The sequence below is a fragment of the Mus caroli genome, unplaced genomic scaffold (genome assembly GCF_978045245.1).
Source record: "Mus caroli unplaced genomic scaffold, Mus_caroli_1 scaffold_15, whole genome shotgun sequence".
Classification (NCBI taxonomy): Eukaryota; Metazoa; Chordata; class Mammalia; order Rodentia; family Muridae; genus Mus; species Mus caroli.
Genome location: NW_028227270.1, coordinates 69,811,564 through 69,828,974, shown reverse-complemented (window position 1 = coordinate 69,828,974; position 17,411 = coordinate 69,811,564). Strand labels below are relative to the sequence as shown.

General features: G+C 44.9%; 1 protein-coding gene across 1 annotated transcript; it reads left to right on the top strand.

Moving 5' to 3' along the window:
* The first annotated feature begins 213 nt into the window (after positions 1 to 213).
* On the top strand, positions 214 to 4,112 carry LOC147000974 (uncharacterized). Its single transcript, XM_085830842.1, has 4 exons — positions 214 to 389; positions 1,787 to 2,362; positions 2,453 to 2,924; positions 3,771 to 4,112. The coding sequence occupies exons 1-4, from the start codon at positions 214 to 216 to the stop codon at positions 4,110 to 4,112; spliced, it is 1,566 nt and encodes a 521-aa protein (XP_085686968.1).
* The last annotated feature ends 13,299 nt before the right edge of the window (positions 4,113 to 17,411 follow it).

Genomic DNA, 17,411 nt, shown 5'->3' with positions numbered 1-17,411 from the left:
CCTTAGACAAGGGCTTCAGTCTCCTCTGCTCTGAGGAAGCAGATATCACCTGACAGCCCAGAGTCAGCTACAGAGCTCAGCCTTGGGTAGGATCATGTCTGAGGAACATTGGCTGAGGACATCCCTGGTAACTGTGGCATAGAAAATGCCTACATCTATTTTCACAATGAGGCTAAAAAGAAGGTGTTTATGCACAGTATGAGTGAGTCAAGGATGGATGAGAGACAGATCTCCCAGGGAAATAGAGACTTCCTGACATCCATGGGCACAGAGAGAAAGCAGCTTGTCTGCCAGAGAGAGGAAGAAGGGATTCTGGCTCATTTGTGTTCTAATTGGCAGGATGTGGGAGGGGGCAGAGCAACACCAAGAGAAACCTGCTGCTGTAAAAGGTAGGTTTCTGCTTTCCTGTAGAGAAGAATACCAGCCAGCCTGCCCTTCAGTGAAGAGGGTCAGGATGAGAGCCATGCTCCCTGAGGACATCAGATACAGGAAGGAAGACAGGGATGCTGGGAAGAAAATCAGCATCTAGGAATCAGTAGTTTGTGTGATAGAAAGAAGCTGTTGTTGGCTGGGCTGGGAGCTACACAAGGGAGTGTGATTCAAGGCACTGGAATAGTGATATGGGTCTGTATGTGAGATTCCCAGGTCCTTCTGAAAGCAGATAGCTTCAATTCTCCCAGCTGTGGTTTCTTTGAGATAACTGATCCTTTGGACTTTGCACTCTTGTAAGGGGGATGACTGGAGTGGGTGGATGGAGGTGCAAGGAAAGTGTAAATGAAAAGTTGAAGCCCCCCATTCCCCTTACAAACATTCAGTGTTCTGTTGTTGCACTATGGTGGTTGAGCATTAGAGTCCTAGCATGGGGAGTCCTAAGAGAGAAGCCTCACTCTTGTTGGGTCTCCTTCCTCTTGGTCATCCTACTTAATTGTCTCCAGGCTGTAGAAATGGAGGAAAAAAAAAGTGGAAGAGACCAAGACTCCATCACAACCTACGGAAATGTAAGAAGGCTTTGTCTTATGGAATTTTCATATCAGAATGTGAGCTGAGGGTCTGGGCATCTTCCTTCTGAATTTGCTATGGAGGGTGGGATTTGAAGATATCTCGGTTTGATGTGAGACTAAGGGACATGGGACATGTAGACAATGGAGGGACTATAAAGCTTAAGGTGCCATATTTACACAGACTTGGACTGGTTGATCCATTGCTTGGGGCTGATGATTTTACCTGCTGTCTTTTGCAGTCCCACCAAACAACTTTTCCTGAGCTCCCACTACATCCCTTTTGGAAACCTAGTCAAAAAATGGATAATCTTCCTCTCTCTCAGCTGTTATTTTATCTCAAGTTCTTGGAGCATCTAATACAGAAAAATTTAACCAAGTTTTCTGGGGTATAAGGTCTGTGTTTTCAGAGTCAGTTGTGGCTACTGCGCAGATCTTCAGAAGCCATATCTCAAAACAATGTAAATATCTGACATTTTGTCATGCCTGTGGCCCTGCCCAAGCTCTATCCCAGGCACAAGGAAGTCCACAGTTTTCCCAGGACCAGTCATTGCCTCACCAAATTGTGACAGCAAGCTTAGTAGGTGTGACACAAGAACTGGAAGAACTATCAAGTGCTACAACAAACCAAACAGCTTGTTTACAGTGTAAGGCTGTGAAATAGCATGCCCTACTACTGAGAGAAGCACACAGACTTCCCTACCAACTGAAAATCAATCCTGGCTACATGGAATGTATTAGAAAGACAACATAGGATATGATATTCAAAATCATCAAAAATCTATTAGCAAGCCCACTGGGAACTTGCCCAGAAGCACCCTACAAAATAAATCTATCAGGATATCATCCATCCTCCCTGTGAATTGTCAGATACTCCTGCAGCTTGAGAAGCCAGAGAAGGAAGACAAGGCAAATAATATGGGAGAACAACAAGGAACTCCTGTCAGATTCCTCCAGTCCAGGAAACTGACCCAGCTTCAGGGACATTTCCCATCAAACAGTGATCACTATTGCAAGAATAGGACTCAATTCTCCAATACTGGCCAGCCCTACATCCCCAACTCCAAAAGCTACAAATTTAGTGAAATGATGGGGTCTGTGCTCATTGGGCTGCCCTTGAAGGAGGCCTTAGTAAAGTCTGATGTGCATAACACCATCAAGAAAGGCCTTGGTGTTAGAGCAAAAAAGGTGCCTTGCACTCCAAGCAGCATCTGTCAGAAGGGGCTGAAACGCAGGAACACTGTACTGAGGACAGAGAAGGTTTCCGACATGAACCCTGCTGAACATCAATCCTTCCTTGACTCAAAGACTGAAATAAAGCTGGAATCAAATTTCACAGAGCTACCAGTGAAACACAGGAGGCCATAACTGAAGATCCTAGAGGCAAGGGATCTCACCCCACTTGGAGTTCCAGCCTCAAACCTTCCCCAGGTTGTGAATCCCTCTTCAACCACCTGTGATTCCAAGGGTGAATACTATTCCGAGGCTGCCATGATCCTGGAAAATTTACATCACCAGGATCCAGGAGGGGCAAGGATGGAAAGTGCATCAACTGCCAGGCTAGAGAGTGCTGAGTTTATACACTCACCAGCAGAGGTTCAGGAAACCCAAAGAGTCCCTCCACCTGCAGCCAGCCATTGGGCCACAAAGTCCCATCCAGATGCGTTGCAGAGAAACCTCAGTGTTCAGCAACCTGCTTTCTGCTTCCAGGCAAAGCCCCAGCAGAGCAGGACTATCAGAGGAACTGGAAGAGGCATCCAGCATTCAAATGCCACTCTGAAAATGGCCAAGTATGCACCATGGAGTCGGTTTCAGGAAGTGGCTCCAGGACATCCCCACAGCATTGGGACAGAAAAGGTCCCAACTTCAGTAGTCAAACAATCCCATGCACTGCAGGGGAAAGCAGAGCTACCTTGTGCCTTGAGAGTGAGTCTGGGATGCAGTGAGATTCACAATAGCCAAACCACCAATATCAATCCCAGGGTCTTTGGGTCTTTAGAGGTCAACAGAAGGCCAGCCCATCTACAAAAACCTATCCCAGAGCAATCACAGGACTCAAATGTAAAAACACACCTGTTCATTAAGAGGAGGGATATACAACCTGGGGAAGGTTTGAGGCTGAAACTCCAGGTGGGGTCAGATCCCTTGCATCAAGCATCTCCAGATATGGTCTTTGACTTGATTTCAAAGAAGCAGACACAGGTCTGTCTTGTGAGACATCATCCAGTTGGCCCCAGTACAGTACACCCTGCCAAGGTCAGCTTACCTTCCCAGCACTCTCTGGTCAGCTTCTAGAACAGATGGCAAAACACCAAGACTTCCCAGGGCTTCTGAAATGTCTTCATGAAGAGACATGAAGGGATGGAAACTAAGGACATCAGTGTTCCAAAGGATCATATCAAAGTGCTGCATCTCAATGAGTTTCACCTTCATGAAGAGAGGCAGAGCACTCTAAGACCTACAAGCATAAGTCAGGGAGAAAGGCATGTGAGAGTAAGATGTTCCATCCCGAGCTCCACAGAGCTCCAGGATACAGCCAAATCTTGGATACTAGAAAAAGGAGAGGCTACATCTAAAACATCTTGAAAGAACATCCCAAGGAAAGCTTTTTAATGCGGAAACCTCAGCACAAAATGCAAGGGTCAGCAGGATATTCGAAAGAATTCTAGCCCCCCACCAGCTACTGAGCAGACACAGAAGGTTGTAACAACAAAAGAGTCCATCTACCATATGCTAGGTGAAATTACATGCCTTGTCAATATTCTGTTCCAGATCTTACAGAACACTGAAGGGGAACAGTCAAAGGTAAAAGAGTGGTGTAAAGTGGAATCACTGAGATCCAACCTGGGTGCCTCATCCCACACCTCTGAGGGTCTGTATGACACACACCATAGCAGAACAGCAAGCAGGATGAGCTGTGGCCATGACAGACCAGAGGAGCACAACTGTCCATTTACATACAGGAGAAGTGGAGACAAACTGCACTCAGGAGTTGATCCCCAGAGAGCTAACCTTATGGTTGCCACAGGCAAGACACTTGGTCATCTTCCTAACACACTCGACTCCTACTTTGACTGTGGAACTCCTAAAACTGGGATGACAGACATGGCCTAAAGGATTCCCCGGAGAGATGATGCCTGCAGTCACGAGGGGTGATGGGGGCTCCCAAAATAACTGGGGTACTAGCTGTGGGGCAGGTGTGAGAACAGGGTACATCTCATTCTCCACTGGACCGTGGTGACAGCACTCAATGCCTACCCAAAAATAAAGCTAGAGAATATCCTAGTGGATGTGACAGACAATGGGGAACAGTGACTTTGCATTGGGCAAAAGCTGCAGGAGGCTCCTAAACACCTTCACTTTTTAGCCTAAGAGCTGCTAACTGGAGGGCAGAGGCTTCCAGGGACTTTCTATCAGCATGTATTTCCTTGGTGTAGCAATTTATAACCCAGTCACTGGTTGCATACCACACAAAGCATCAACCCCTTCAGGCCTGTACTGGCTTATCACAGCCATACCCTATCAGGTACCACCAAGACCATCTAAAATCATGCAATATCTCCTTATGTACTTGCTCTGTGTGGGCCCCAAGGATGACTATGGGCCAGATCAAGGGGCACTCATGACTATCTGATTGTCCAGAAGATTCACTGGTAGCCTCCATAGAGACAGCCCCCAGAATTCCAATCACTAGCATTGTGGAAACCTTGTGTGCCATGACTATAACGTCTGGGAAATCATGACACCTGCAAGAAACAGCAAGGTGAGTTAGGTAAAGCAACACACAATATGTCTCAACTATTCAGACTCCTGCCAGCAGGCTGTGAGGCTCAAAGCCCTGTTTTGAAGTGACCCCTGCAGGCCTTCGGCATCCCTGTCCCTGGGGAAGAGGATAACTGAACCTGCTTTGCTTACTCTCCTATCATCTGGGAGGAGCCAATTGAAGGAGGAGGATAAGAAAGGGAGGTGGAAGAGCTGCAGGAGCTTCCTGGCAAACAATGCTGCCTGGAGAAGACAACTGTGCCATCCAGGTCTGCAGAGTAATGCTGTGGGTACCAATATCGTAATCAACTGTCTGGGGGAGAGAAACACTGGCATGGCATCCTGTTACACCCTACTTGGTGTCCCAGGAAAACCACAGGGACGATGAAAGTGACACCGGGCAGTCTTCCTTCACTAGAATCATCCTGGGCCAAAAATCACCAGGTACCAGCCTTGGGTTGTGCCCACAGCCCCTGAGTCCAGCTGACACAGAGGCTGGAAGGGTTAGGGAGATAGATACATGTCCTTAGAACATTATGCTGTTGCCCCCCAGGCTCAGAGAGAAGAGCTATATCCCCAGGTAAGAGACAGTGGCAGGAGAGGACAATGGAGTCTGCAGGAAACCCAATAACTGAGGCGATTATGATACTTCTTCCAATTTATTTTATAATTGCCTTTTAAATAACTTTTGCAATTTGCACATATCACAGGACATGAAACTCGTGATGTCATTCACTTTAGAAGGAGATTCCTCCCTGATCGGGGAAAACTAAGCCACAAGTAGACAGCACAGGATGTAAACTGAGGTGGAAGGGGAGGGAGGAGGGTTTGGTAAAAGGGAAAACAGAATTTCAGAAGGGAGGACTCTGGTGAAGAGCTGTGGTATAGCAGGTTAGTTCCATGCTAACTCCTGTCTATGTCAAAGTCTCTAATAGAGTCCTTTCCACGTATCTTTTGTAGGGGGTGAAGAACATGCCCAGTTCTATGGTTCTTGAATGATGGGCCTGTTTTAGATCTGGTGTGCACTGAGAGCCACAGGAAAGGTCAAGGCTAGAACTGCAGGAGTGTGCCTCCCTCCAATCCATTAGACACCTGCAAGGCACACCACCCCACGCCCTGTGCCCCCATCCCATAACTCATCCAGCTGCTGGGCCTGAGCTATCACTTCCTGCCTCCTTCAGCTTCACTGTGGTCCCAGTATTATATGTTGAAGCCAGAAAAAGATAGTTCACTATTTTCCCACCCCTAGATCCTGAGCACCCGTGGGACTGGGCACCCACAAAGCCCCTGTCAGTTACCTCAAGAAACAGAGCTGAGGGCCTTGCAAGCTTCAGATATTCACCAGCTTGGTCCCTGCAGACTTAGCAATCTTCTCACTGACCAGCATGGGAGAGAAATACAGAAATCATGTAAGTCCAAACAGGGGAGGGGGTGAGAAGGAGAAATATAGAAAAAGGGATGGGGAGTAAGAAGTGCTACAGGGAAGAGATAATGGAGAGGAAGGATAGAGAATGGGGTTTGGGGGTTGCGGGGAGAAGGAAAATCTGTCCTGAGGAAATTCTAGATACTGAGGTGAGGGAGAGGAATGGATGCATTGGGTGGTAGAGAGGCCGTGGATAAGCAGGATCAAGTCCCCTGAAGAGTGGAGTTGGAGGGGCAGGGCATGGGCAGCCATGAGGAGTGCTTGGGATAAAGCTGCACAAATGGGAGGTAGCTTTGAAAGCTGCTCCTGGCGTGGGTAGGAGAGGTGTGGGCAGAGAGAAGAAGGCAAGTCCCAGCTCAGGAGGAGACCATCCCTGCTTCTGTCTGGCCTAGCCTTGGGCAGCTCTGCTCTATGTTTTCTTTGTCTTCTTAGCTTCCTCGGTCCAGGCTCTGGTGCCTGGTGGTATTGCCATCTCCTCCCCTGACATGTTTCCAAGAGGTTTGATTTTTACTACCAACCCAGTGGATTGATTGGATCACTGAGATGGCGCTGTTCCATTTTGGAAAGATAAGTTGGCCCTGTCAAGCCTTGGACACAGAAGCCCTCACAAACCCAGTAGTCATTTTTCTACTTTGTGCCCAATGCCACCTTTGGGAGCAGACCCATAAGGAAATGGATTGTCACGGGACTTGAACTCTCACCCAGTGGAGCTGTATCAAGCCATTCTGAGTAAGGTGCCTGCCGTATCGACTGGGCACCCTCGGGTAGGCAGAGTGGCTCCTTGAGTTGGCAGGACACCACTGGTGGTAAATGGAGTCCTACCCTACTGGACTCTTATTGCTGAAGATGTCACTGAATCCACTAAGTACCAGCCAGCGGTAGAAGATGAGGTTCCTGAAGCCTGGTTTTGACTTAATGCTGACCTAAACCTAAAGAAGGGCAACAGAGGCAGCAGAAGCCAGCCTCCCACAACCCCCAGGGGACAATGTAATGATCTGACTTGATGATAAGTTAAGGATGATTGAGTGACTGGGATCTATTGAGCTTGGCAGCAGGTCTACACACTGATCCTCTGTCCCTAGACTGTTGTGGAGGACCAGGCAATGTTAAAATGAATGGCTGTATGCTCGTCCATCAGTATGCAATGGAAGTCATGCTCTCGTGGGTCAGCCACTCACTGCATTGCATCATGCTGTAAAGCCACATTGTCAGGCCCGTCTCGTGGAGGAAATAGAGGTAGAAACTCTGAGCAGCAAGTTCAAGGGACCAGAGTGGGTTTGACTAAGCAGGTGACTGCAGAGGCAGGCCTGTGGCCCTGTTCACTTTAATGAAGCCAAGACATGAGGAGAGAAAAGAGGGTGGCTATTTCCCTGCATGGAGCAGGCCAGATGGACACGAGCTTAAGCATAGGATGGTGGTCTTTGGTGGAGGGTTTTAGGCTCTGGCATGCACAGAGATGTTTTCAGTGGCCTTGTATGACAACTATGTCTGCACACCTGGAAGACTGGGATAGTGGCTTTGAACTCCTACCTGAGAGGAGAGAGGAAAACAACAGGCTCAAACCCCAGCACACACTCTTATGGCTTATCCACATGTTCCTTACCCTGACAGTGGGAATGGAGACTGTCATTTGAGCTCCTACATATTAGGCTTTCTCCATATATCCTCATGGAACCCACAGATGTCTACCTCAGTTGGGAACATGCTCTGGAACACCTAAGGGGTAGGGGATGAATAGTTAGCTTCTGGAGGAAGGACAGGCTTTCCAAGATGGCACCCCATGGAGCCTATGAGTCAGGCCTTTTGGCCCTTGCTGTGATTCTCTGTGTGGCCTCTGACTAGGTTTTGGTGTTCAGAATTCAGCTCCAGAGATCCCCACAGTCCAACACCTTTTGTCATCAGTTCTGTTGGCTCAGTTGGTCCATGTGATGTATGAAAGAGCTCATTTTCCCTCGTCCCAAATGGACATATGCAACTGAATTGAGGGATGGCTGGTAGAGGGCCCAGGTCTACCTGGCAAGTTGGTGGGAGCTGTTTCTTACCATTTGTTCCCAGAGCCTGTTGTCTAGGACAGCAGCAGAGCTAGCCAGGCAATATTAATCACTTCAAATAATGACCCCCTGAGAAGCCCCTGTTGATAATGCCCAAATGTCACAAAGGATTGAGACAGACAGGTTTTATGCCTGCCTCTATTTAGTCCCTGGAAACCAACCAAAATGAACTTGTCCTCTGCAGAGAAAGATGACCTTAGTAAGTCCTGGGTAATACTAAACATTGTGTCCATTCAACCACTCCTTAAAGTGTTTTTTCCCTTCCTACAATTCAGGTCTCCAAGCTGCTGGCCTATTATCTGAAACTAGAAATAGGTAGCCAAGATGTGGCAAGAAGAAAAATTGAATACAAAAGAATATGAAAGGCCTCACCCCCACCCCCTGCTAGCCTTCACACCTGGTCTCTTTTATCTGGCCAGGTGCTGCAGGGATAAGGGGCGTGGCCCCAGAAGCTCCTTTTGCCCATCAGGACCTGTTCTTTCCAAGTAAGAAACACTGACTAATGTCAAGGAGTGATGCCCTGCCCAACGTCACAGCCCTGCTGAAACATGGAGGTGCACACTGGTCACAGACCTGCTGAAAAGTGGCAGTGCACCCTGCTTTCTATGGAGGGTTCCATGCTTGTAGAGGACAGAGGGGTCCAGGTGCAACTAAGTGTCCTCTTTCTCTTTACATTGTTGCAGGACACTGCTCTTGTTTGTTCTGTCTGGAAAGCTCCAAGATTCCTCCTGGCCCCTGGATGTTTGTGAAAGGAAAAGTCACATCAATAGAAATCCTATGCTGTGGCTCTGGTTTCCTTCAAAATGAGCCTTACACTGTATCTGCTTATATAAATCTTTCACCCACTGGCCGAGGGTGAAAGGCCACTTGCCTTGGAACAAAGAGATTCAAGTGAAGATGTGAAGTGTCCAGGTCTTCTTTGGGTCTCCTCCAGTCATTTCTTGAGGTATGGTGTCCACTCTCTCTGATCACAGTAAGTGACACTTGTTCTCATAGTCACCCATCCTCCAGCGTCCAATATCCTCCTAAGGAATTGTGACAGGCTGGGCTGTAGAGCATGCCAATCTTTCTAGAGACTTTCTACAATGCAAACATAGGTACGAATTTGTTCAGCAGACCTACACAGATAGGTATGTGACAGGCAAAGCATAAGGTCCTACACATACTATAGTGGCAAAGATGATGTTCTGCTTCAAGTCCTAGGGTTTGTCCACTTGGGCATGAGGATGCATCAAAACAGAGGAGCAGCCTGTTTTGCTGCTCTAAAGCCTTCCAGAGATTCCCAGGTCCATCACACACTTCTGAAAGCAAACAGAGCCTTCAATCAGGAAATAATATTTCTTAAGAGCCCTTTTAACTCCAGAAAGCATGAATTCCTGATTGACAGGAAAGCCAGACCTAAGAATTCTGTACCCTGGTGACATTTATACATACACAAAGCACTAACACTACACTCAGGGCAGAGGAGCCTACCTAATGTTATCAAGAGCATGACCTGGGCTCATACAGCAAGACCTTCTGGGCTTCCAGCACTTGCTGTTCCATGAGACCAGCCGAGGGCAGGCTAAGGCTATCCTACAGGTCTGGCTCACACAAAGGAAGGGGCTTGTTCAAAGTGCAGGAATTACCTGGGCACTGAGCAGGTCAGGAAGGGCCCTGGCTAGGCAGCACTCATCTCCAGGCAAGCTTCAAGTCCTAGGGTCTGTCCACTTGGGCATGAGGATGCATCAAAACAGAGGAGCAGCCTGTTTTGCTGCTCTAAAGCCTTCCAGAGATTCCCACTATGAGTACACAGGTCACCTTTCCCCTAATTTAGGTGCAAATGGGTGCATATCTGTCTGTCTGATTACATGTGCGTCACACACCTGCAACACCTGTGGAGGCTTCTGATATGAAATCCTGCTTCATTTCCTGTGTTGGTGTAGTATCTTCTTCCTCCAGACAGGTCCCTGGGATGAAGAGGAAGAGAAGTTGGAGGCCTGCACCTTTTCTGTAGCCCACAGGGGCAGTATAGGGCCTGAGTTCCCAGGGGCTCCTCCCTCTTCCCCTCCCACTTCCAAACATTCCTCCAGCACTCCCCTAAAAATTGCCTCCCCTTTCTGGTCTCCACAGCCCTGCTCTAAGACTTCCTTGTCTCCTCCCAAGCCAGACTCTGCAGGACTCTCAGGTTATGCTCTCAGGTTGGCAAAGTAATCTCGCAGATTAGTGGCCCCGGATGCTATGTTTTCAATATTGCCAGGCATGTCAGCTCCCCCAGTCAAGTCCCAGCACCCCCAGCACCTCTGAATTCCCCCCAAATCCATGGGGGACACCGGTTCTCTGCTGATTCCTGGGTAGGGATCCTTACAGGAAGGCTTCCACCCGATACATTAACAAGGTCCAGATCTGTTCTACTCCAGCATCACTGCACACCCAGCAGTTAAACAGCTGAAGAGCAGCAAATCTTTCAGATACATTCTGATTGGCTGCAGGCATCATGGGCCACCGGGCTCCATGTGATCCTCAGGCTGCCTGTGATTGGCTCCATTTCTGTGATTGGCTGGAATTTCTTTGCTGTGATTGGCTGACACTCTATTGCTTAGTTACAAGATTAACCTACCCTTGGTTCATATAGGAAATGAGGTTACATGTCTCTGTATGGTGGCCACACTGTACAAACCTCATTGGTCATTATACGGATTTTGTCCTAAGTAGAGTTCAACAGTCCCATTTCTTTCGTCCTTCCAGGTCACTCAAGTATGGGCGTTGATGGGCCCTGCCACTGTCTGCCAGGATTGAAAGGAATCTTAAGGATTCCTTACAAAGTTCACAGTTCACAGTGCCAGGTTAGCCCCGCACTCTTAGGAATTCCTTCTTTGGTATTCTGACTATAAAGGCACGACTTGGTGGGAAAGAAGAGCAACTCTTTGTTCAATAATTAAGGAGAGTCCTAAGAGATACAGGCAGACAATATTGCTGACATTCATTCTTCCTCAGAACGCTCTCTGAGGCACAGGGGGCAAAGCTGCTCAGTTTGACAGTCAGGCCTCAGAGGCACCTCAGCAGCTTGTGAGCCCCACTGCTCACAGGCTGCAGATGGACTCCTGACTGCAGGGTTATATTTTGATGATTTATAGTAATAATGATGTTAATGTTCTGTTTGTGATTCACTGAATATACAGTTTCAGAGTTGTCATGCTTGGATGATTTTTCTGCTTTACTGTGCCAAATGATTTTTGTTGCTATTTGTGATTGTTTTACTGGATATATAGTCTCTAAGAGATATAATGTTTGGTTTTTTTAATGTATAAAATCCTCTACTTGAAAGCTGCAATATACACTGAGATTCACACTGCTTCTGTGTTTGTTTCTGCTTGTCACAAGTGAATCCTTACCCACCTAACGTCTCTTCCAGGGATCCCCATACCTGACTTGGGTAGTCTGAGGCAACCTGAAAGCTCTAGAACAAAAAGGGGCAAATATAAGAGAAGTGCACGTTAAGAAATAAACAACTTGGGACTAAAAACAACAAAAGATAAAGAACCAATGAAACCAAGCCCTGCTTCTTTGAGAAAATCAACATAATAGAAAAATCCTTACCCAAATTAAGGAATGGGAAGGAGACTATGCAAATCAATAAAAACAGAAATTATAAAAGGGACATATCAACAGATACTGAGCAAATCAAAGAATTACTAGTTCTGACTTCAAAAGCATAAATGCCACAATACTTAAAAATCTATATGTAGTGGATAGTTTTATACATACCATTTACCACACTAAACTCAAGATCAGATAAATAATTCAAACAGTACTATAAACCACTAAGGAAATAAAAACAGCCATTAAAATCTCTCAACCAAAACAAGCCAAGGGCTAGATGGTTTTTGCATAGAATTATACCAGAATTTTAAAGAAGAACTAAGACCAATACTCCTTAAACAACTGAAAAATATAGAAACAGAAGAGACTTTGTGAAACACATTCTATGAGGCCATAATCACACTGATACGTAAACCACACAAAGACTCAACAAAGAGAATTTCAGACAAATTACTTTTATGAACATTGATGTAAAAGTTATTCAATAAAATACAGGCAAACTGGATCTAACTAGTTATCAAGACGTCATCCACCAGGATAAAGTAGGATTGATAACAGGAATGCAGGGATGGTTCAATATATGGAATTACATCAATATGTGGTAATCCACCACATAAAAACACTACAAGGAAAAGGCCCCCATAGGATCATCTCATTAGATGCTGAAAGATACTTCGACAAGTCCAACAATACTTCACGTTATTAGAGACAACAGGGATACAAAGTAGACACCTAAAAATAAGGAAGGCAATATATAGCAAGCCAATGGTGGACATCAAATTAAATAGAGAGGAACTTTAGCAATTCCACTAAAATCAGAGTTAAGACAAGGCTGCCCACTCTCTCCCTGTCTATTCAACATAGTACTTGAATTTCTAGATCGAGCAAAAAAAAAACTAAAGGAGATCAAGAAGGTACAAATTGGAAAGGAAGTAGCCAAAGTACCATTATTTTTACATGATATGGTTGTATACATGAATGACCTCAAAAATTATACCAGAGAACTCCTGCAACGGATAAACACCTCAACAAATAGCTGGATACAAAATTAACTAAAAAAAAAAAAATCAGTAGTCACAACTGATTTGAAAGCCTACTTTTAATGATGGATCCTAAAGACTTTATCCACCAGGTAAGCAGTGGAAGCCCAATCAACACACAAACACATGGAGAGATAACCTACCTCCTTTCCCCTTGCTCACATTCAGTGCTTGAGCATTAGAGTCCTAGCATGCATGGGGAGTTACAAGAGGATGCCTCACTCCTGTGTGTTCTTATTTCTTGACCTTATCCTACATAAATATCTCCAGGAAGTAAATATGGCAGAAAAAATGTGATGGATACTAAGACCCCATCACAAAGTATGAAAATGTAAGAAATCCATCTGTCTTGTGAAGTTTTTTCCCTAAAAAATGTGAGGTCACCTCCTGAAGTACTTCATATTGCAGATGCTATGCAGGGTGAAATTGGAACACATCCTGGTTGAACGTAGCACTAAGAGATATGAGATATGAAGGTAATTGACAGACATTATGGCAACAGGTGCCATATTTACAGACTGATGGGCCTCTTGATCCTCTTCTTGAGGCTGATGCTTTCACCTCCTCTCTTTTGCAGTCACACCAAGCAACATTTCTAAACTCCACACCACAACCTTTTGAAACCCTGATAAGAGAATGGATCACGGTCCTTTCTCTCAACAATTGTCTCAACTCAAGATCTCTGAGGAGAGAGCACACCTATTAGGAGGCCAGAGTGCATGTGCCTTACCTCTTCTGGAGGCACAGCTCAGAAGGCATTAGATGTGCTAACAAGCATGATTTTACTTTGAATTTTATTGAGAATGTAGTAAAAATAACATGACTTGAGCCTTACTTGAAAGATCCTGACAAACAATAGTTTCAGTGACACCAAGAGCAACAGTTCTGTTTCTAGCTGTGAGGACCCCTTGACCACACTGTGTATTTTCTTGGTGCTGTATAGTCCTCATTTTGTGGAAATATTACCGCTATGCTTTAGACAGATTCATTCCTTCCTGTTGTGTGACACCACTCTTAGGGAGATCTGAACAAAAGTCTGCTAGAACCAGATAGGGAGTTGTAGACAGACCCAAGTTTAGGTATCACCAAAGTTCACCTAAGTGATTTTGGCTGGTCTGAGCCCATTCAGAGTGTCTCTGCAGCCTTTACTGTGCATAGAGAAGTGAATAAGTCATTTCAGGGCATTTCTACATCCATTGAGTCATTTACTCCCTGATGCTACTGAGTTTGACTGTAGGATGGAATGAATGTTCCACCTCCATTTAGAACAGCAGTTTTCAATCTGTGGGACACAACCACTTTGGGGGTTGCATATCATATATCTTGCATATCATGTATTTATATTGATTCATAATAGTGGCAAAATTAAACACATGCAATAGCAACAAAATAATTTTATGGTTGGAGGGTCACCGTAATGTGAACTGTACTAAAGGGTTGCAGCATTGATTTAAAATATCCTGCTGCTTCACCTTCCCTTTCATTCCTATCTTATCAAGCTTTCCTCCAAGGAAGGTTTTAATCTCAAAGGAAACAGCTGTACAACACCCCTATTTTACAGATGAGAAAAGACAAAGGTAAGAAGTGTTCTAATTAACATTCATCACTAGTATGACTGACTCCCAAGCCCTCATTAAACAATGGGTCACATGTGGATTTTGTTTTAGCAATCGGTAAACTCTAAGAGATATAACCTCAATCATAGATCCCTCTACAAAGCTGGTTTGGGTTGGACTGGTTTGGTGTGGTTTGGTTGGGTTTGGGGTTTTTTTTGTGGGGGTAGGATTGACCAATGGCATCATGAGTATTAAGGTAACTTTATCCACTGATCTACCCTCTTAGCTCTGTAATTTCTAATGAGATCATTGTACATGTTAATAGGGATCAGTATGATATTTCAGTGTGTTCATGTGCTATTTACTGATAAACTCCAGATTCTGTTTATCTGACCCCACTCCCCTCACTCCTCCCCACCTCTTACAAATACTGCTTTATACCCAGACCAACTGTTTTTTTCTGGTTTACTTCCATAGTTTAGAGAGCACACACAGTCCTTCCCTTTGCATTTCTTGGCTGTTTCCCTTAACACAGTGTCCTCCATCCCTGTGCCATGTACTGTAAATGACAGGATTTCATTGTTCTTTGTGCTCTATATTCTTTGTTCTGCTCTGCTTCACCTTTATTGAGCTGTTTTGGCCAGATCCCATCACTTCCTCTAATAGTCCAATAGGAAGCCAACTGAAATGATGGCTTCAGCAAAATCGGATGAAAGGATAGATTTTAGACGGGGATTGGGGGAATGGATGGGTGGTATGGGGGTTGTAAGAGAAGATAGAACTTTATACCCTGGAATGTCAGCTGGTTTGAAGGCTTAAAGAAGCTGTCCCCTGCCACCATAAAACCCACATAAGCCAACATGATATTGTAATATCTGATTTTTGACTACTTTTGATAACTAAGATCTAGGGGTGGAGGCAGGACTGTTGAAATACAATACAAACACAAAGCTGTTCCACTGCATAAATATTATAATACTGAACATCTAACCCAATCAAAGACTTCCATTTGTTTTTAATTCTTTTCTAATCTTTAAAATTAAAATAAAACATTTTTCACTCCTTTTAAATCTACCATTTCCCTTCTCCCACACCCTTTTAATCCTTATATATTGAAAATATATAAATGTATGCCTACAATGTGATGAGTCTGTTCAGTGATGATTACATGTGTATATTTTCAGGTCTGAACACTAGGTATGGGAAAGCCAGTTAGGGCGCTCAACTGTGGGAATAACTAATTCTCTTAGTAGTGCTTAGTAACTTATAGCTCGTTATCTCAGGATAAGTTCCCTTTAGGTTTCCCCCACCCACACTGCCATGTTGGATGGCATTGTCCTTGTTTAGGCTTCCTTTAAGCCGCCATATTATTGTAGTTTCATGGGTGCAGCTTCTATGCCATTTCTAAGAGACACCCACCCTGTGGTTATTAGGATATGGAGAATATAGTCAGGAATTACAGTGGTTTAGTCAAGTGTCAATAGCAGACTGTGTCATAATATCCATGACCTCAGTGGCCATGGGTAATTAGTTAGGGTTCTAGTAACAGGCAGGATTTCCCTGTTGAGCAAGCCATGATTTAAATCCAATGACATAGAGGATCTATCACCAGATGAGTACCACTGTTGCCCACTTTGAGACACCCTATCATGTTGGTCACTTGGTGGTTAATAGGCATCATGATTGATTGTGTCTCTCTCTTGACAGCTTCTATAGAACCTGCCAGGATTCTGAAAGTTGGTCCTCATGGAGGAGGTTTTAGTATCACATCTATACCAAATTCCCTGAGTCCTATGTCCCAAATGCTTGGTATTTTCAGCAATAGGGTATTACCTTCAATTCCTAGGAAGTAATTAAGGAAAGCATCAGTAATATATAATTTTAGGGAGTCTCTTGGGCCCCCATGACCAGCAAATCAAAAGGAGGTTCCTCATGCCAGGTTCCTTGTGTTTGAGGGTCTAGCTTGGGGACCTTTGGTTTCAGGAAACATCCTGTCTCCTCTGGGAACTTGGTTTCTTCTGGTTATACAGGGATGATGTTTGGTCCCTGACTCCTGAAGTTGAGAATGTGTCATTGGCTATTCTGAATTCATGTTCTGGCTGGGCTACTTTCCTATCGGGCTTTTTCCTGGAGTTCTCACACTTAGGTTTCATCCAGGCTCCTTTGATTTTAGCCAGGGCTATTTTTTTGTTACGTTATAGCCCATGCTAAAAAACAAAACAAAACAAAAACCAAATATATAGTAGTAGGACTTTCATGTACACCCACTAAGGTTCACTTGTGGAGTTTATCACCATTTTTCAATCCCCAAATCAATCCATTAGGCAGAAAAAAATATTTAAGAACAAAACAAAAAAACCTTTCATCAAGGAATGTGATAAGAGCTTTGAGTGAGATGACTCAAATATTTTTAGCAATCATTCCCTCTCCCCATCCCTGGAAAGTCTGTTCTGTTTGTAACTCACTGCATTAAGTGCTAACACCCTTCCTTCTGATGCTGGCCCAAATACACTGCATTGAGATTCTGCAAGCCCCTGTCTAGGACTGGGATCAGCCAGGTAGCTGCAGCTCAGACCTCCTTAGGATGTCACCTAAAAATCTATGGAAAAGCCCGTGAAATATGTGATCATTGACCTTTATTTTCATACTGTCTGATGGATTCTCATATCTCTGAAGGAAAAGGAAGTGTGGGGAATGGAGTAATTCAGGCCCAGATGGGAAGGAAAAGCCCTGTGAACATGGATACCCAACTGTAAGGAAGGGATACTTACCAGGCCATGAAAAGCCATAAGATGATGTTCACTGAGACCCCATACAAAGGTCCTGGGACACTGTGAATATACATTAACAAAACTATGGGAATGGGATGCAGAGATGTATGTAGCTGGAAAGTGAACATGCCACAAAAACTGCCACCTAAACTTCCCAAGATAATCAGGGACAAGCCCACAGTTACAAGACATTGACCTCTAATTTATCTATTTGAAGGAACATAGCAC

Excerpts from the sequence above, each read along its gene's own strand:
- LOC147000974 (XM_085830842.1), top strand. The coding sequence starts at position 214 with ATGGATGAGAGACAGATCTCCCAGGGAAATAGAGACTTCCTGACATCC. Across the intron at positions 390-1,786 it reads GAAACCTGCTGCTGTAAAAG|CAAGCCCACTGGGAACTTGC; the intron begins GTAGGTTTCTGC and ends AAAATCTATTAG. Across the intron at positions 2,925-3,770 it reads AGCTACCTTGTGCCTTGAGA|ATCTTACAGAACACTGAAGG; the intron begins GTGAGTCTGGGA and ends ATTCTGTTCCAG.